Source organism: Corylus avellana, chromosome ca2, assembly GCF_901000735.1.
Source record: "Corylus avellana chromosome ca2, CavTom2PMs-1.0".
Lineage (NCBI taxonomy): Eukaryota > Viridiplantae > Streptophyta > Magnoliopsida > Fagales > Betulaceae > Corylus > Corylus avellana.
This window is the reverse complement of record NC_081542.1, coordinates 36,397,484-36,419,211: the sequence shown is the minus strand read 5'-3', so window position 1 is coordinate 36,419,211 and position 21,728 is coordinate 36,397,484. Positions and strand designations below refer to the sequence as shown.

The following is a 21,728-nucleotide window of genomic DNA, read 5'->3' as shown; positions in this document are numbered from 1 at the left end:
CGGCGACAGAGGCCACCGGCGACAGTACCCACCGTTTGGACCATCAATTCCGGCGTCACTTTTCCGGCTAGGTTTCCGTCGATTCACAATATTTTGAATCGGAAAAATCCGGTTTCGACGAAGGTATTTTCCGAAATTTCTCTGTGGGTTTTGTTGATTGACTGAAATGGAAGCCTTTAATAGTTGTGTTTTGAATTTTCTTGTTGTGTTGGAAGCTTTTGGTCGAAACCCCATCCCCAACCATTTTTTGTCCAACATCTGTCGAATATTCCACTTTTGAGCCAATATTATTGTTGATTGGCAGTGGGTGTGGTCCACCTTGGTTGTGGTCCTGGAAAGAGACTGGTTTTTTTCGTGTGCACTGGCAAGTTGGTCAAGGGGGATTGTTTGATCTGTATAATTATTTATTTTATTTTGTTGCTTCTCTACTCAAATGGTGGATTGCCGAGGACATGAAAATAGGAATTCTTTGTGCATAGTTTACGCCAGTTTCATCATTCTACAATTGAGCAGTATTTTTTGAATATTTTTTTTTTTACCTAATAGTTCATGCCATACTTGCCATACTTTTCTATGCATGTCTTTGTTTTTAGGTCCTCCAATATTGTTGCCACCTTTTTTAGTTGATGAGAAGAAAGGTCAATTACCGAAAGAAATGTTAATCATATTAGTATTAACATTTGGAAGAAAAGTATTTTTCAATGGAGAAAAAAGTGGTATTATTGTTGGGATATGATAGATTGTGGTTGGTTGGGTTTTAATGACTTTGTAAATTTTTTTAGGGAAGTTTCATCATTCTACAATTGAGCAGTATGATATATGTGGTTGGATGCTATGGCTAATTTCTTCTTATTGCATGCTTGATTACACTGCATATTTGCATGTTTGTAGGGAGCCCTCTATGCTCATATACCATCTCTAGCTACTACACTAACAACTTAGTATTGTTTAGATTACAAATTGAGCAGTACTATTTCTGTAGGGGAATCACATTTTAAACAATGTGATTATCTATCGGTTAGGGTTTAGGGTACATTATTTTTCCAGTATTGTTTAGATTACAAATTGAAGTGAGAATAATCTTTTGGCAAGCTTGATTTTATTTTTCTTTTATGAGCTTGATTATTCTCTCACATGTCAGTTATATATTGTTAGGTTCATATTATAAGATGAACAGGAGGAAGAAAGATTTCGGGATAGGAGACAATGAAAGCGAATTCTACGATGGAAAGATGAAAAAGGTTTGTGAATTTTAATTAGTGAAACCCATTAGGGAATTGTGATTACTTCTAATAATTGTGGGTTTCACCGTAGAAGGAGCAGTCAATGTCGTCGGCATCTATGACATCATCGGTGAAAGAGGATATGGAACCTGTGCAGTGTAGGTGCGGACATACAAGCCCAATTATAACATCCACTACTATAAAAAATCCTGGGAGGCGATTCTATGGGTGTGCTATGTATGACCGTAAAAAGGTATTTGAATTTGGATAATTTGGTTTTACGAAATAGTTATTACTTTGTGCTTGTTCGTAATTATCAGATTTTTTTTTGTGTAATTACAGAAAGCTGGCCAATGTCCTTTTTTCCAATGGTATGACAAAGAAACCTGTGCTCGCGGAAGGGATGTCCTACCTGCGCTGTATAAACAAGTTCATTCCCTGAAATGTGAAGTGTCATTACTTAGGGGCAAACTAAAGATCCAAACATATTTGTTGGTTTTTTTGTTGGTGATTTGTGTACTGTTGATTTGTCTAAGGTTGATGGGGCATTGAGGCAATTAGATTATTATCAGTGAAATGGACTATCTGTTTTGTTGTTGTCAAGGATATTGTTTACTTACCTATGTTGTCCACGTGGATATATGGTTATGTCTTCTATGTAACAATTACGTAAAAATCCTGCTTGTTCGTAATTATCAGGTTGTTCGTAATTATCAGGTCGGCTGATTACTTTTATGGAACAACTATTTCCATGCATTAGTTTTATTTGTATGCGGCAATTTATGATTATTTGTACGTTGCTCTTAAGTCTGAAATATTGAACCCTACAATATAATTTGCAGGCATAATTAATTTTATCCGTCCACTAATACAATCTGGAATTGGTAATTGTGATGACGAAATTTAAAAATGTAATTCAATAACTAACAGTACATGTTTAATGCTTAATGAACAACATTGAAGCTAACAAGCACATAAAGTCCCAAAATGAATACCCCAAATGTTTTTATATTACAAACATAAAACCAAAAAAACCCGACATATCACTTGATTATAAAATGGGTATGCGGGAAAAAGGCACTATGAAGAGATCTGATAAGTTTCAGCTTGTGATCATTGCGTGGCACTACTTCCACGGCTTCTTAGTACAGTAGCCCTACGTGTACTACCACGATGTGATGATTCCGCTGTTGCTTCTGCCTGTGGTTCATGTTGGGATCCAAAGGATGCGTTAACAAAAATAATAATTATTTGCAGATACCAAAAAAAAAAAAAAAAAAAGAAGAAAAAAGAAGAAAAACCGGAAATCAGTGTGAATATTACAAATTAAGCACAAGTATATGAGTTTTTTAAGTACAAAAAAAAAACTGCAGACTAATTTACTAAATTAAATCACCAATTGCAAACATTCAGATATTAGTGGGCAGCTATGGAGTCATCGGGAAATAACAGTTTTGTTAATAAAAAAAAAAAAAATAAGAGTTTAAAAACTTGAATTTTACCTGTGACTGAGTAGCCCTACGTGTACGCACAGTTGGCTGTGATGACTCGTGGGCTTCTGCCGCTGCCTGTGATTCATGTTGGGATCCAAAAAATGCGTTAAAAAAAAAGGGGGAGGGCGCGGGGGAATCATCGTGAAATAAGAGTTTTCTTAACCACAAAAAAAACTTGAATTTTACCTGTGCCTGAGTAGCCCGCCGTGTACGTACACTTTGCTGTGATGACCCGGGGACTTCTGCCTCTGCCTGTGGTTCATGTTCGGATCCAAAAAATGTGTTAAAACAAAAAAAAAAATGAGACAAATGCTTATTCACCATATGTAAAACTTGATAGAACATTCAGATATCATGATTCTCGCTTATAGATGGACATCAAGTAAATAAGTCAACATCTATTTCCTACAACATAAGCATCAAGTTTAACTCAACAGTAAAGCTGTCTAGAATATACCCATGTAAGTAACTCAAAATACAGCAACCTTAGTAACCCAATGAGCATGTTTAAACCTCATTAATTTACTCTTACCCACAATAACAACCCAAAACACCAATATCGTCCAAAGCCAACATAGAAATTTGGTTGCATTAACAATCACAGATGCAGCAACCTATATGTCTCAACGTATGGAAAATAGCTCTTTGACATAGTATAAACATATTCTAGAAATGATGCTTTCGCCCACCAACAAAGGGTATCATACTATTATCACTATTTACAAAACTCAAAAATATTTTCTAATTCTAATAGCCAAAACAACCCTTTATTTCAAGTAATTTCTATTCCACATGTAGCTTCCATAGCTTCATCTATGTACCACAACAAACCAATATAACCAAGCATTCTTAAGATACATCCTTCAACAACCAATAACAAGAATTATTTTTCATCTTCACAATCCAACTTGCAATAATTTATCCAATCAAGTAACAACACTTCATCACTCACAAAACAATAAGAGATATCATGCCTTAATCAAGGGAAACATCCTCAAACCACCAAACAATTCAATCAAAACACCCATTTTCCATCGAAAACTCCACCAGAAATAACCCCAGAAATCCGTTACTTTAGTTTTTTCAGTTTCAGCCAATGTCTACAAATATCCAAGAAATCAACCCACAAATTTGTGTTCAACTCTCCCCAATCGGTATGGACCAATAACTAAAACTTCATTTTAGCCAAAAAACAAAAATCGGAAACCAACCCAAAACTAAACCATAATCTGTTAAACACAAATCAGAACATCAAAACAATGTCCATAAATTTCAGCATGAGAACTTTCCACTAAATTTGGCCAAAACAACAACTAAATCAGTTCCATTACCAAACCAAAAACTTACAAAAATCTACACAAAATTTCCAACACCCAATCAGAATCAGAGAGACAATCCAACAAGATCTACCTACAAAATTTAATAATTATTATATTACTTGTACAATAATAATTAAGTTAACAAATGTTGGAATTGTTTTACCTGTGCTTGAGCAGCATCTTTTTTCGGCTTATATTTCTTTGGTTTCCACCTCTTCCGATCCGGGTTCAAAGGTAAATGACAACCTTTATAATTATGCCCTAAACCCCCACAATTTCCACATTTAACGATATATCCACTACGGGTTAGCTTGTAGGGGTTAGTCGGCTCATCTACATCTTTTCGCCTACTAATCTTTGGTCGACCAGGAGCCCTTCTAATGATAGGTGGCTGGATTTCATCGCATGGATCATCAGCTGGCCATGTCTGCGGACCTTCCATGCCATAAACTCGAGCTGCATATCCTTGCATATACTTGTCCATCTTGTAATAATCATCCAAATAATCCTCTGGTTTTTGTTTATGCATGTAAATTGCAGCACAAGCATGTGAGCAAGGGATCCCACTCACCTGCCATCTTCCACATGTGCATGTGCGATGATCTAACCGGACTAAACGCCGTGGCTCGTATATGTGCTCGATCTCAAACTCCAACTCATTCTGCCACCGACTAATACAATTCCTTGCATCGCTTTTTGACCTCTCCAATTTTTTCTGGATCTTTGGGCATATTGTGTAGTGCGTCGACCGGATTCCATTCCTTTTCTGCTGGAAGCGTGCCATTATTTGCAGACGAATTTCTTCAAGCATAGTCAGTATAGGCTTAATCCTAGCTTCCTTAATCCACGCGTTAAAGCTCTCAGCCAAGTTGTTTAATAACATATCACTTTTGGTTTGGCAGTTGAAAGCATGTCTGGACCATGATGCTTTAGGTACACCACTAAGGTAATCGTGTGCACCTTTCTCCATTGACATTATATTCCGCATGTGATGGTCAAACGCATAAACATTGGAGGCACGTGCAGCCCCCCACAACTCATCCTTCATAGCTTTCCCTGTGTAGCCTTTCGCTTTGAGGTTCGCATGTAGGTGCCGAACACAAAAGCGATGCTCAGCGTGTGGCAACACAGCCTCAACCGCAATTCCAAGCCCCTACACACATAAATTTATGTTAAATTATATGTAATAACATAAAGGAATAAAATAATACAATAAGAACATAAATAGTATTTTACACCAAATACCTTCTGTCTGTCAGACATTATAGTCCAACCAAGTCCGCCATCTGGCCCGCATAAGTCCTCAAATAAAATGGCAATAAACCACTGCCATGAATCTCTTGTCTCTGCCTCGGCCACAGCAATTGCAATGGGGAACATATCGTCGTTGCCATCCTTGCCTATGGCACACAACAATTGCCCCCCATAGTCCCCCTTCAGATGACAAGCATCTAAACAAATTATGGGCCGACACCCATGTATGAACCCCTTCTTGCATGCATCAAGACAAATATACATCCTCTGAAAGAATGCTCCATCTCTGTGTACAAAAGCACTACTACCAGGGTTGGTGCTGAGTATTGCCATTGCATATCGCCGTGTGAGGCGATATTGCTTAGAGTGCCTACCAAAAACTTGATGTAATGCCTCCTTCTTCGCTCTATAGCAACGATCAATAGGAACATCGACGTTAAGGTCTCTCTTCACCCTCTGTTTCAATGCATATGGTGTCCACGTGGGGTCATCCTTGAAGTCCCTCTTATAAGTGCGAACAAGATACTCCACATCGCATCTGGAGTTTTCGTATTGATTACCACAAATATGAACCGGGTAGTACGTCTTAATTTGAAAACAAGTCCTGGTAGCATCAGTAGAGGCATGAATCCTCCATGAGCAATGCCCTAATTTACAGACTGCACTCACCCTACTCGTGTCATTGTGCTTGTAGTTGTAATCAAACCCTTTCTGCACAGCATGCGTCTTCAGTGCCATCTTGAATGAACCTGAATCTGCAAATTGATCCCCAAGCTCAAACGTCACTGGAATCTTCAAGTCATGCTTCAGATTGAACTGTCTATACCGCTTCCTTTTTTTTCCAACCTCGCCAGCGTCACTTTCTTGCAAACTTGCAAGACCATCACTTTCATCATCAGATTCCTCATCCCCCAAATCGGCTCCTTTCTCACCTATGTTAATGTCAACTTTTTCCCACCATTTGGACGTCCCATCCTTCTCTTTTCTGACATCATCAGCATCATAGAAAAGGTCCTCATCCTCGCCATCAGTTGCTTCGAAGTCAGTCAACAGCTCCTTGATAACTTCATCAATATCCTCTTCCACTTTCTTCTTCCGTGGCCTACCACCACGTCCTTTTTTTTTGTACCAGTTTCGGGCACGGTGTCTGCACCAACATTCGGATTGTCTTCCTCGTCCTGCAAAACCGGTTGAGCAACCCGTCTCCTTCTTCTTCTGCGTACTGAAAAAATATATACAAAAATTAAAATAAAAAACCAAAAACAAAAGAATCAACTAATTAAAAACCATAAATAATCATGACAACATAAAGTTAGTTGCTGGTGAATATTATTTCTAAAAAAATAAATAAAATAAGAATCCAACTCAATTTCAGTTTGTATGTACCTCCTCGGCTGGTGGTCGGTTCCCCGCTTGGTTTCTTGGATGGCGTAATAGAACGGGCAGCCTTAGTTTTAACTCGTGGGCTTTTGAAATGTCTTGATTGAGAATTTCCACCTTCTCCACCTTGACCTTGTACATCTCCATCTTGGCGTGCAGCATTAGGTATGTCCTCCATCCCTAAAAGAAACAATCAAATTTGTTGTTAGTCATTCGGGAAGGGAAGGCTAAGTGCTGTCATGATATATTATTTGAAAAACAATTAAGTTAACAAATAAGAAATAAGTATACTACCTTCAGCCCTAGGTATTTCATCCACCCTGTCACCTTCTCCATCTCCGTCATGAAGGGGAGGACTAGGTATCTCACCCACCCCGCCACCACCTTCTGCATCTACATCATGACGGGGAGCCGTAGGTATCTCACCCACCCCACCACCACCTTCTCCATCTCCATCATGCCGAGCAGTACTAGGTATCTCACCCACCCCGCCACCACCTTCTCCATGTTGTCTTTCAACAGCTTCAAGAAATAAATGCTCCTCTACCATTATAGCACTGTCCACCATATGCTCAACATATAAATGAACATCTTGTGATCTGTACTCAACCATAATATTTACAAAATCTACAACGTCTGCATCACTATTTAAAGATATCACTTGAGTATGTGGACTATCACCGACATTATACCAACATCTAAAGTCGCTCATGTATCCTAAGTCACGAACCAACTCTTTCACTTCCCACATACTAAAATAGTCAACATCATAGCCTTTCACTTCATGGACGTCGCCACCAATGTATTTAAATGGGGTATGGGTCATTGTCCCACCGTGGTGCATGATTATATTGACAGCCATATCTGTAAACATATAAAAAAGTGTAAGAAAAATATAAAAGAGTGTAAGAAAAAATGTTTGTCCATACAAGAAAACACAAAAACAATAATATCTATCTATTGCATGAAATAGATTACGTGCATGTTTTGGACTCAAGATGCCCAACTTAAGCTGATACATGTCCATCATGATTGCTAAATATTAAGAGAATGCGATATTTACATGATGTAAAAGAGCGTTTACAATAGACTATTTAAATAAAAGTTAAATTTGAGAAGAAAAATTTATTTTATCAAATTTAAAGAGCCACTTTTAAAATGAGACAAATTTCTTCCAAACTAATTGGGAGGAAATTTCATTCAACCTATTCTAACTTAACTTTTTCTCATTTAGTGTCTAAGAGCATCTCCATCAATAATAGTCCGAATACCTACCGAAAAATTACACTATCTACTTTAGCTACTACTTTTTCTCTATGATCTCTCCAACAAATTATCTATTTCTTTCACTACTTGCATTTAAATATTATTTCTCATTCTTATATCCTTGCATTTAAATGTTATATTCTTTTTTTTTTAAGTATACGTTGACATTGAAGTCATTAAATTATTCTTCCCAAATATTATATTGAAAAATATGGAATCAATTTCAAGTATTCAATTGCCATTGAAATCATGAAGTTATTCTCAAGCATTTAAAAATAAAAAATAAAAACGTGTAATCAATAGAGGACCATGTAAACTAGCAAATACAAAGCCATGAGTGTGATCAACAATAAGTATCAGAAAAACAAAGCAACATAAAACAACCGACCAAAGCAAAAAAAATGAAACTAAATGGAAATATCTAAAAAAAAAAAGGAATACAAGAGAAACAGGAATATCAATAAACAAAGGAACCCATTGATTTTTCGTCCATTGTTTATTATCTAGTGCGTGAAAACATTTCACTGTTCACACTAGGTGAAAAATCTGCAACTTAGCTATTCGGTTGGAAACCAAAAATGACTCAAAATAGTCAAATCTGACTATTTTAAGTCATTTGGCTACTCTTTTGGAGATGCTTTAAATAGGCTGATTAGTTTATTCACTATTCACACTATAAACTTTGGTTATTATTTGTTCTCTCTCACTTTCTTTATTTTACTCTCACTCTCTCCTCATCTTTTTTTTACTTTTTCTCACACAAAATAATATTTAAAGAAAGTAAATAGTATAACATGCAATGTATTTTTTTCTTTGGCTCCAAACTGATAGAGATGCGATAACATGCAAGGTATGGAGATGTAAGCAAAAAAGTTTGTCGGTGTAAGCTCATGAAAAACAATTTAGATATATAAGTTAGTAGAAAAGAAAAGACGTAAATAATGTACAATAGGAATGTACGGTTGTAGTTATTTCCCTCATAATCGAAATTGCAACCAATTTAAGCGGTTATTCATTTTTAAATAACCGCAACCATAACTGATATGCCGATTAGCGGTTAATTGTAAATGATACAACGTTAATCATAATCTAATCCATAAAGTTCTTTCACTTTTTCCATTGCAATTAGAGTAACCATTCAAAATTACTGAACTTCACCAAATGTTGAGAGAAAAATTGAGTGAGCTAAAGCTTTTTTTTCTGTTTTTTAACAGTATATTGGGCAAGTTGAGTTGTACATTAAATGGAAGGAAATTAAGCCCCACATAAAAAAATTGGTAGAATCCCTTCTGCCTAACACGACAAAATCAGTCTCTTTCCAGGACCATACAGTGCACACGAAAAAAACCAGTCTCTTTCCAGGACCACAACCAAGGTGGACCACACCCACTGCCAATCAACAATAATATTGGCTCAAAAGTGGAATATTCGACAGATGTTGGACAAAAATTGGTTGGGGATGGGGTTTCGACCAAAATCTTCCAACACAACAAGAAAATTCAAAACACAACTATTAAAGGCTTCCATTTCAGTCAATCAACAAAACCCATAGAGAAATTTCGGAAAATACCTTCGTCGAAACCGGATTTTTCCGATTCAAAATATTGTGAATCGACGGAAACCTAGCCGGAAAAGTGACGCCGAAATTGATGGTCCAAACGGTGGGTACTGTCGCCGGTGGCCTCTGTCGCCGGTGGGTTCCGTCTCCGGTGGTTCTGTCACCGGCGGAGTCTGGGTCGGTGGCGTCTGCTGCGTCGGTGGCTCGCCGCTGCTTCTATCGGGTGGGTTTCGTATGGTCCGTATGGTCCGAATGGGTTTCGAAAATAAACCCCTCAAGTTATATAAAACGCACCGTTTTGGATGGTCCAAAACGGTGAGTTTTATATCCTACGTGTCCAATGTGAACACGTAGGATACAAAAATTCCACGTAGGTGGACTTAAGTGAAACGGTTCGTTTCATTCAAATAACGGCAGTTACCAAAATTTAACGGTATGGAGTTTCTAGTAATTTCGAGTGACCCAAGGAGTAAATTTTCGAAAAAAAAAACCCAGGGAGTTTTTAAAAAAGGCGCGTTTACCTAAGGATTTTATATACAATTTCCCTTAAATCTATTTCAATAGAATATTGCTTAACTATTCAATTTTTATTAAAAAATTATGGACTCCATTTTATGTATAGAGTAATGTTTAACAAATGTATATGTGATCACCTAGGGGCAGGGACAGAGCGGGGGTGGGCAGCGTAGGCCATGGCTCCCAAACCAAAGAAAAAATTTTTTAAAGGTAAAAATAAAAATTTTATAAGGTAATTTTTTTTTTTATTTATTTTGCCTATTGACCCCTAGCTACTAAAAGTTTTGCCCCTTGGCCTCTATCCATCATAAGCTCTGGCTCTGTCCCTTCCTAGGTGCGATCATTCATGTTTGTATATTAAGTTTAGGTTGTGTTAAGGCATACGTATAAAATTATGTAGGTTAATCATAGTCAAACTCATTTAATTAATCGGGTCATATCCCTCAACCCTAAATTGTTAATTTCGTGTTGGTTTCGCGGATTGTGTAAAAAATTGCTAACCCTAAATATTTTAAGTTGGGTTACTACATAGGTTAATCATAATCCAGTAATTTCGTGTTAAGTTTGCGTTGAGTTCGAGGGTAGTGTAAGAAATTGCCAGCCTTACAATCACCCAATGTATTGAGGTGTTAACTATGCAAGATCTCACTTCTAAATGCATCAAAGTGACCGACATTTCTGTAATATTCTAGAATTTACTCCCTAGAGTAAATGTGATTTTAATATCAAAGATAATGAGAATTTGCATTTTTTTTTTTTTTTTTGAGGTTTAAGTTAAATTGGGTAAGATGGACTTAACTTGGAAGGTGATGAGAATAATTAGTTAAAGATATAGCAAGCCAAAGGAAGAGAAGCTGCACTGTTTTGAACGCCGATAACTCAATAGGTGACAATAAATGAAATTATTTTAAGGTATAATAAAATGACGAGAAACGAAATTTTTTAAAGTGGTTTCATAATTTTAGGACACCAATGAAGGGCGTTATGAGTTTTATAAGGCGCAAATGTCAAAACATAAATTTTGGTCAAACATAAACATATATAGGGATTTCGTGAGACTTTTAAGGTATCGAAAAGTTTTGAATTGTAATGATTTTTGGATATTTTATAAGCTTTTGAATGATAAAAATTTCAAGACAAACTTCTTGTCATTCAAAGTTGAATCGAAAGAGTTATGATTTTTCCAAGCCTAAAATGTCAATATGTCAAATAATTAAAGAACTTGAAATTTATTAAATTATTTAAATGAGTTAATAATCACATAATTGGGCGACTATTTTTAATATGTTGCGAGCAAAATACATAGGATTTTACGTAAAAATTCAAGGTATACCTTGAATTTTTATAGCTACATTTTTCCTTAAAAATGATGAGATTGTAGCTACAAAATATAGAATTTGTCAAAGAAAGCATGCTAGCAAGTGAGACTGCAAATTAACCACCGACAAGAAGCGTAGATGGAAGAGACAAAATGTGTTGTTGATAGATGGGGGTCAACTAAGGGGGTGTCAAACTGCTGGCTCCTTGGTGGACACGTATTGAATCACGTAATAGTTGGGTTTTAAGCTCGACTCTAGCTAGGAGATCGAGCTACCTTCTCAGGGACTGGGATCCCCGCGCCCTCAAATGATGCATTTAGACCGTTGTATGTTGATCCAACAGTCCAGAACAATTCACTAAAAAAATAATAATAAACTATTACTTATATTTAAAAAATAAATCAAAATCAAAATAACAAAAAAATTTAAAAAGATTTTAAAATTTTTTGCGGTGGGCCTAAATAAATAATAAAAAAAAAATAGTTGGCTTGCCATTCGGCAACCCCTAGCCTCTAACAGTGGTGGCCGGCCACCACAAAAAAAATTTAAAATCTTTTTAAATTTTTTTATTATTTTAATTTTGATTTATTTTTTAAAATATAAATAACTTTTTTAATAATTATTTATTAGTTGAGTAATCTAGCTAGACCGTTGGATGAAAACCAACGGCTCAGATTACTAATTTGAGGCAAGGGAATTTGAGGGAATCCAGATCCCGACCCTTTAGGGGGATTGAGATTCCCTAGAATTTCTTTTAAATTTGAGATTCTCAAATTCATAAATCTCAGCCGTTCATTTTATCTAAGTGTCTAAAATAAGTGATGTTTCAGCATTTAATGAGAAAATTTATACACTCAAGAAATTTAATAAGCCATGTTTCTTCATTAAATGCTGAAATATGGCTTATTTTAGACGTTTAGATAAAATGAATGGCTGAGATTTATAAATTTGAGAATCTCAAATTTAAAGAGAATTCTAGGGGATCAATCCATACAAATGAGAGCTCAAAAGAGATAGAGAGAGAGTGAGTGAGAGAGAGAGAATGAAGGGAAAGTGTGTGGTTCTTGGAATGGAAGGACAACCCAAGAGATAGAGTGGGATCGAGGCCATTGAAGGAAGCCTCCAGCTATATTGAGGAAGAGAAAGAGAATGGAAATAGGGACTTTTGAGGGAGAGAGAGGGAGAACAAGAAGGTAAATGATTCTTTAACTTTTCTTAAGAAGTCTTGAAAGAGGACTGACATGATGAGAAAGAAAAAGAATAAAAGAATGGGAAAGACAACGAATGTGATGAGAAGATAGCAATGTTGTCAAGAAATAGTAATCTAATCTTAATTATGTGGATATAAACTCTCGGGCATGCACCATCTCTCTGCAAACCCGTTTGAATGATGAATTATACCTAAGATTTGTATCAAAATACTTGGATAGATTTGTGTATAAAGGTGTTTTAAGATGTACAATATTGGTGCTACAATATTATTCTGCAGTGTTTGTAGAGGTTGGCATTTTTTCTCTACTATCCTCTTCTAGTCTTAGAACTTAATTGTACAAATTAAAGCTTTAATTCTATATATACATTAGTGTTTTTTGGTTTTGTTTTTTGCAATAGTCAATTGTACACCTTATTAGCTAAAATTCAGCTAACAAAAAGCACAGCAAAAGAACATATATTAAGATTTAAGAGACTTGATTTCAGATATTTGATTATATTCAAATCCGATCATAATTGATTCGAATCTGATACTATTTATATATGCCCTAGTTCTCTTAATGGAGGGATGAAGTTGAAAATAATTGAAAGATTAATATATTAAGTTGAGACTTTTTAAGGTTTAATTAAGGGTATGATTGCAAAAATGATGAAAGATCAGTAGTGATAAATGAAGTTTTCTAACGTCGGTCGTCACTAATGAGTATCCTCGACGACTTTAGCAACGTCTAAGTTGCCGCTGATCATGATGCTCATTAGTGACAACTTTTGTTGTCGCTAATGGTAGATTTTTTATAATGTTGCCGGATTTGCCACGTGTTCACTTGACTTGTGTAACTGCTAGGCGTTATGCCTAACTTGTGATTAGTTACTAGTTACTGAAGTCAGGGGCGAAACTAGACTTTTAGGTTTGGGGGGCAAATATATATATATATAACATTAAAAAATAATAAAAAATTGAAGGGCAAAAAAAAAAAAACATTTTTAAAGGTGTATTTAATATATATATATATATATATTAGCGTGAGTGTTAAAATTTTGTGGCCCCCAAAACATGCCCTGCATGGGTTCGCCCCTGACCGGAGACGAGTAATATTTTATGGCTTTCGGCAAACATGAAGGGTGGTGCGCCCACTTTGAGCACCCCTCCATTTAATAATATCTAATCATTTAGGAACTGCAGATATATAGAATTCTAGCAAATTGAGTTCATAACTTTTTATATATATTAGCACAAAAGAATTAGCCACATAAAATATTGTTAACATGCATGGTATGATCATGATATGATCATGTCATATAATTAGACGGTATATATATATTTGTTTAGATGTTTCATATATCTCTTTCTCTCTCATGGCTTCCCATTTCTTAATTACCATATATATATATATATATATATACAGATATATCTGTATTGGGGAACATTATATGTAGTTCCATGTATGCTTTTTATAGGTCTGAAGCGAGCATGTGAAATCTGACGGTGATCGGGGGTGAAGTGGACGGAAAACTGATTCCAGTTGTTAAGAAGCAGACAAGTTGTTGTTAATTGATGTTTGTTTTATTCATCCCCTCTGTCAATGTTCTGATGTTCCAGTACGTATATACTTGCAACTGTGAGGAAGATATATATCCTTCGTGCATCATATATGTTTGTCGACATATATACTAATATATATTTTACCAGCCTTCTGATCAAAGGCTTTCAAATTAATGTTTTATATATATATATATATATATATATATATATATATATATAGTTCATTTACAATGAATTATTGTGCAACACCATGATTTTTTCTTGTATAAATTCTTACTAATTATTAAAAAAGGACCATGATTTGGCTAATTGCAAGATATATATATATATATAACAATGCATGATATGACATGTATATATATATATATATATATAACAATGCATGATATGACATGTATTTGGTCAATGCATGGCATTTGAGTTCCTGTGGCCCACATCAATTTTCTTCCACACACGTAATCCTTCAACGCAGTAAGACAAACATCACACGTGAACATTCAAGTACAACCATCTCTCTCTCTCTCTCTCTCTCTCTCTACAACATTATTGGCTTCATGCCGGGAGATCTTGCTGTAATATTATGGAAAACGATGGGCTATATATGTATATTGTAGGCTTCAACAGCTTTAAGACACATATATACTTCATGCCAACTTCAAATCAAACAAGCTAGAGAAGAAAGAAAAGGTTCTAACTCGATCTAATATTTCTTCCATTTCTTCCTTTAATTTCTTCAACTCTCTCTTACAGACTATATACAAACATGCTATATATATAGATATATATGTATATGTCTACGTTCTTTGATTCTTCTAGTCCTTCACTAATTTTCATCAAGGAAAAAAGAGAAAAAAGTATTGCTGTTTATATATATAGTATAGCATATTTTATTCAACAGTTTTTATGTTTCTGTGAAATAGGAAGCTTATATTCAGCACCAAAAGGGTAGGGTTTGGTTTCCATTTTTTTTCTGAGAAAATGGGGCGGAGAAAGTTGCCACTCTCAAGGATAGAAAACCCAGCAGCAAGGCATACAACCTTTGTGAAACGCCGACAAGGGCTGTTCAAGAAGACACATGAACTTTCTGTGCTTTGTGATGCCCAGATCGCCCTCATCATCTTCTCTACCTCTGGAAAGTTGTTCCACTACTGCAGTGAGAGTGAGCCTTCCGGGTATATATAATAAACTTTCTCTCCATTTTCTTTTCTTTTCTGTCTAGGGTTTTTTATTATTATTATTTTTTTAATCTTGATCAAAATGAGTTCTTTTTGTATGATCTTGCTTTGAAGATTCTCCATTTTGTATGATCTTGCTTTGAAGATTCTCCATGATGATTTTCTATCATGCATGTATGAAACCGTTTCTATGTTTTGGTTTTTGGTCGTTTTAATATATAGTTTTACCTAGATCTTATATATATGGCTAGGGTTTACTTTTCCCTTGGGATGTTATGAACAAGAAAAATACTATATGATATGATATGACACACTATAATTAAATTTATCTAATTTTTTTTTTATTTTTATTTTTTATAAAATTTGTTTGTGAAGAAAACATTTTTCTATGAACAAATGAGGTGGTCTGATTTTGGGTCTCTGTCTCCACAGTAATGTATTACTATTATGCCATAATTATTTTGTCAGTTCTAATATATTTTGGCCGACGACTGATCATCAACGTCTTGACCTGCTGCTCCAGCTAGACTTGTGATATATATATATATTATTACAGTTTCCTGATGATTGTGACACGATAAGATTTCTTGTTGTTCCATTGAATCTTAAAAACGTACGGTAGACTCTGTTAATGTTGTACCATGCAGTACAACTGGGTAAATATGCACCATGTTAATTGGAAAAACAATAATATCCTTATATTTATTTATACTTAATTTACTATTATAATTATAATAGAGTCAATTGTATTTGGATAAGAATGTCAATCAATTTCTGTAAAACATGGCAGAGTTTAAGAGAGTGTTTGGTATATAGTACGTACTTGTTGCAGGCCTACAAGTGTTTAATTACATCATATATAATTTGGGTTTCTATAAATTAATTGTATTTGGAAATATGTTCTTTCTGTTTATTGTGCCCTAAAATTCATTTTTCTTGTATGAAATTTTAGTTTCATTTGGATAAAATCGTTAATTTATTCATTCATTTATTTTATGAATATTGGGCATATAAATTGTTTATACGTATATTTTTAATGATTGTTATTTATCATATATATGTAAGTTTCTGGAGTATATACATACATACATACATACATATATATATATATATATAATCTTGAGTACTGGACTAAGATTTAAGCAACCCCTTGGGGTTAAATTCGTATTCTTTTTAATTATATTCATTCATCTCTATTAAAACATCTAGTCTCTCAGAATAATTCTGGTAGGAATTTGTTTTCAAGGAAAGTCAAAATTTTCAGATTCTGATTCTTTAATTTCTATATATGTTCATTAATGACATATTTTCCAGCCAATCCAAACTATAATTAATAATATTCATGATGGAATTTTACGAGAATAATATTTATTAATCTCTTTTACATTGCTACAGCATGGAGCACATCATAGAAAGGTATCAGAATTCAACAGGGACTCAAAATCCAGAAAACAATGATCCCCAGCTGGTACAGCTGATCACCTCATGTCATTTTGTATATATATAGATTTAAAGTAGGGTTAATTTCTGGGTAATTAAGATTAATGTCTTTAATTACTATTTGTAGGAGGAAGCCATGCATGGCGAATTGAGAATGATGCAAAAAGAAATCCTGAATCTTCAATGGAGTTTGAAACGTTTCACTGGTGAGGACTTGAGTTCCATAAGATTTGAGGATTTAGATCAACTTGAGCAGCAGCTCCAATGCTCAGTCAATATGGTTCGAGCAAAGAAGGTAGTCATTTGATTTGTAATATTGTTCTCATTAATAAGCTTAATTAGAAAACAGTAGATTATTTTATTTACCGACCTTGATTTTTAGCACTTTTGGAATTATACCTTAAAAGTTGTAATGTCGTGTTCTCATGTTTTAAAATTTCGCAATACCCTGTAGACACATCACAATTTTTTTTTTTTCTTAAATGAGTATTTTGGTAATTTTTGCATCCTACATTATAGGATTTAACAAAATATCCTAACCAATAGATGACGTTGTGAAAAATTTTAATACATGACGACTTGACATTGCAACTTCTTAAACTTTAAGGGTATGATTACAATAGTAGTGCCAAAATATCAAGAGCGGTAAGTGAAGTTTGCCCTGGATAAAATTCATCATAAATCTCATCTTGTTATTTCTTAAAATTCATCATAAACAATTTCTTAAGTTCTATTTGTATTATAATATTGCTTGCATTGGTATCTTAATTAGTGTTATATATATATATATATATATGCATGAAAAAGTTGCATAATATGAGTTTGAGAAATGTGGCTAACTTATATGAGTGTTTGTGTTTCTCAACCTTTTGTATATATATATATATATATATACAGTTTGATCTCTTACAACAGCAGATGGGTAATCTTCAGATGAAGGTAAACTGTGAAATAAACATCTCTCTCTCTCTCACACACACACATACACACACACACACACACAAAGTTATATTATTCTAATTAAATCATTGATAATCCTCATTGTCCAAATTCAGGAGAAAATGCTTCAAGACGAAAATGATCAAATATACCATCTGGTGAGTACAATGCTTAAATGAGCTTATACATATATAATTCCTCATTTTGTCTTTTAAAGAAAAACTAAATTGTGTTAGTATATTTATTGTACAAGTAGATCAAGGAGAAGCAGGCAGCATTAATGGAGCATCATCGAATGGGTATGGTTCCAAACACTGAGGAACATAGACATGTGCTTGAACAATTCCCATTCTCTGGGGAAGAGCAACCCAGTGGTGTTCTTCAGCTGGCGACCAGGTTGCCTTCAGTTTTTAACCCATACCATCTCCTGCCTGCTCAGCCCAACCTTCAAGATTTCATGAATCTCCATCACCCTAATCGTCCCTGAGAATTAGGTAGTATGAAATTTAGTTTAAAAATTAATTTTCATTGAGTTTTTCTGAAAATTCTTGCCTTTTTTACTTTCTTTATTTTTCTGGAAAAAGATAAAAAAAAAACAGTATATATATATATATACACAATTGGAATTGGTGGTGGAATTGCAGGGTATAGAAACTATTAGTTTAAAGTAGCATATACAAAAAAAATTGGAGCATTCTTTAGAGGTATTACCGTACTAGTGATACAACATGAAAATTAATCTTAATTTTGACAAAGGACTAAGGTTAAGAAGTGCCATGAAGGATGATGTTATGTATATAGTCCAGTTCGTTTTAAGTTTTTATGATAAATGATAATTTAACATGGTATCAGAACCAAAAGTCCTAAGTTCGAATATTGTTTTCATCAGTTCACCTCTAATTTCAATTAAATATTTCATGTATTGAGTCTCATGACATATTTAGGGAGAGCGTTAGAATATTAATTAAATTATTAAATTTACTTTTTTTTTTATGAACTTAAGCTTTTGAAATATTGTCCATTTCATGCAATGTAATTGTTTTTGAGTTTGCAATATTATGGATATATTAATTAATTAATTAATTAATCAACAATTTTCATTGATGCCTTCTGCAGTTTGACAATGACTCTTCAAAAGGGCCTCCGGTTTCAGGAAGAACGTGGTGACCGACTTCGTGTCATTTTGGCATATCACCAACATAATTGAATATATATGATTTCCTTGTAATGGACTTATTATCTACTAATTAATTAAGGGATAAATTTGTTTCTTTGTGTGCGTGATAGGGTTTTTTTTTCTTTCAATGTCTTTAATTTGATGGTTTTATTAATTAAAAAATCATACAAGTATTGTTTCTCATTAATGAGTTTATAAAGTAGTATCACTACAAAAAATTAATTTTTTGCTGACTCACGATTTCTGACGTATCAGGTGGTCTGACACGTCAGAAAATCCTCTTGACGGGTCGGTGTTGATGTGTTTCAGGCATTACGATTATGGGTGTCAGAAATAAAAAATTTCTGACGTGGAATTAATATGTCAACCTAATTTTAGCTAGTATTATCAGCAACAATAAGGCTCCATTTGGTATGCGGAATAAACTCCTGAAATGAAATAATTATTCTCGTGGAATAGCTATTTCCACAAGTCTCTAGCTACTTTGCAATGGAGCAGAAGATGCAACACCAGTCCATTACTATGATGTTCTTGCACATTTGACCATGATTTCATCTGTCCTTACAATCAATACTTTGCCCCTTTAACTTACAAAATTGTCTCCTTCACCTCCTGCTTTTTCAGCATAATCTAAAAAGTTTAATTGGCCCCAGATCAAAAGTCATCATTTACTTCTACCCAACTGAACCCAGGAACCTTCGTCAATATATCGCTTCTGTTTCATGGCTATTCTCAGGTCAGCTAGCTGCATCATTCCAGCTATATACCAGATAAAGCAGATACATTAATTAGCAGCAAGTATATATATAGTTTGCTCCAAGTTCCGGCTCTAATTTAAGCAAGAGTTTCCTGATCAGGTTATCATCAAAACAAAATTAAAGCTCTGGCCATGGGTTCGACATGCACCCAGTAAGCACCTGATTATAACAGTGTTTGGCTCCATTGGCATGTTGTTGATAATCTCATAAGCTTCGTCAATCAATCCAGCTCTTCCAAACAAATCCACCATATATGCATCCATCTTTGGCTTGATATCATAAAATTCTTAATTTCCATCTGATAAAAATACTTTTTCACCCACATCAACAAGATCCAAGTGGCGGCTACAAGCTGACAAGATCCCAGCAAATGCCATGCTGTCTGGTTCCATCTTCCCCACGACCATGATCTGCAAGACCAGATATGATGATTGTCCATTGAATTGAAAACTTGGAATACAATTCAAGGAGAGCTGTCCCTAAAGCAACATCCAATCCCATGTGCTTTATGATAATATAGGAATGAATGGACTCCCCTGCTCTGATATTAATGAAAAAAAATGAGTACAATTAATGAAAAAATAAATTAAGGAACATGTACTAGTTCAGGACTCAGCACAATAGTTGTAGAAATTCATTAGCAGTTTGAAGAATGGGTGTAAAATTAGCGAACAAGTCAAGAATTAAAGAATCCTAAATATGTGATCATATCAGGTTTGTACGCTCAATGCAGGAAGTTTAGTAGCCAGGATCTTTTGGATCTTCTCGAAAACAACTATAACTATACTTTATAATTTGGGGAGGAAACCAATTAATGACATTACTTATAAATTTTTTATACTAAGATAATTGCATTTATGAAATTCTAAACAAGAACAAGAGATTCTGACCGTAAATCATCAATTTTATTATCAAATGATTCACCAAAACCACTTATGAAACTTGAAGGACAGGCAAGTAACACCTTTTCTAACCCATTGTCTTGCCATTTATTCCTTGACAAAGAGGACCACTGCAAAACCCTCAGTTGAGGAGGGCATCCTTGCAGGCCTACCCACTTCAAACTAGCTATACCATTTGATATAAGAAAAAATGCATAATTTATTCCTCTAAGTTTATTGATGGAATGAGTTCATTATCATTCCATTTTCTCTTCACAAAAGACTGGTTTATAATCAACTAAAAGGAGTCTAACTGATTAATCAATATGAAGACTGAGAATTATTAACCAAGAATGCAATTCATACAACCCTACTGAAAAATGAAATGCTATACCAAAATAAACATTTGGGACACATCACTTTCCAACTTAATTTGAAATTCATATACCTTAAGATATAATTCACGTTTTTTTTGTCTCTTTGGGATCACCATAACATATTGCCAATATCTTATCAACTTCAAACACCTCACCACCAACTTCTTATTCTTCTTCATCATCATCATCATCATCATTGACATCATCATCTTCATTTGCAAAGAGATTCGAATACTCTAGTGGAAAGTTCCACCCAAGGAAAAATAAACACATAATTTTTCCCACTCCTTCGAAAGCAACAAAAAATCTTCGGCGGGTTCATTTCTAACCTGATTTGCAATGGGCGGACCAATGTAATTAAGAACTTTGCATCTAAACATTAAAGGCGCCTAGATCAATATAAGAAAATGGATTGTAATAGTATACCTCCGTCTCCGGATGGTTTTGTTTGAGACTTTTACAAGCATGCTCATTCAAGTCAACTGCCCATTTCTACAAAAAACAAACACAACGATCAACCTACTAAGTAAGGAAAAAATAACCAAAATAAAAAAGCAAAAAGTTGAAAAATCTAGCCAACTCAATATCTTTAAGTGACTTAAAAGAATAATAGAACTAACCGTAACAAGATTTAAACTGGACAAATTTGCTCTAAGACACAATCCAGTTGACATAGCACCACAGCCTGAGTAAAGGTCTAGTAATGTCACCTCTGTCGTGTGATGCCCTTTAGCTTGGGAAACTTTTTCAAGTTCACTAGAAATCGTTGATGTCTCACTACTGGCTTGTCTATCATCTGCAAGTTCAAAAGGGAAAAAAAAATTATAAGAAATGAAAAGAAATCTTTCCACTTTCCAGATAAAATGACAATTAGACGATGGTAGTGAGAGAACTGCAA

The 21,728-nt window shown here is 34.6% G+C and overlaps 1 protein-coding gene and 2 long non-coding RNA genes across 3 annotated transcripts; 2 read left to right on the top strand and 1 right to left on the bottom strand.

The window, feature by feature from the left end:
* The first annotated feature begins 6 nt into the window (after positions 1-6).
* On the top strand, positions 7-1,641 carry LOC132172972 (uncharacterized). Its single transcript, XR_009439217.1, has 4 exons — positions 7-123; positions 1,156-1,241; positions 1,324-1,476; positions 1,566-1,641. It is a non-coding gene; the product is annotated as an uncharacterized LOC132172972 (long non-coding RNA).
* Positions 1,642-14,725: 13,084 nt separating this feature from the next.
* LOC132172903 (MADS-box protein defh21-like) lies at positions 14,726-18,836 on the top strand. The gene is made up of 8 exons (XM_059584465.1): positions 14,726-14,770; positions 15,004-15,255; positions 16,654-16,726; positions 16,826-16,993; positions 17,596-17,637; positions 17,754-17,795; positions 17,894-18,131; positions 18,754-18,836. Exons 2-7 carry the CDS (start codon positions 15,062-15,064, stop codon positions 18,122-18,124), a joined length of 750 nt encoding a protein of 249 aa, XP_059440448.1. The 5' UTR covers positions 14,726-14,770; positions 15,004-15,061; the 3' UTR covers positions 18,125-18,131; positions 18,754-18,836.
* Positions 18,837-21,118: 2,282 nt separating this feature from the next.
* Positions 21,119-21,505, bottom strand: LOC132168834 (uncharacterized). The gene is made up of 3 exons (XR_009438933.1): positions 21,451-21,505; positions 21,257-21,322; positions 21,119-21,159 (listed from the first exon to the last, which is right to left on the bottom strand). It is a non-coding gene; the product is annotated as an uncharacterized LOC132168834 (long non-coding RNA).
* Between the last annotated feature and the right edge of the window lie 223 nt (positions 21,506-21,728).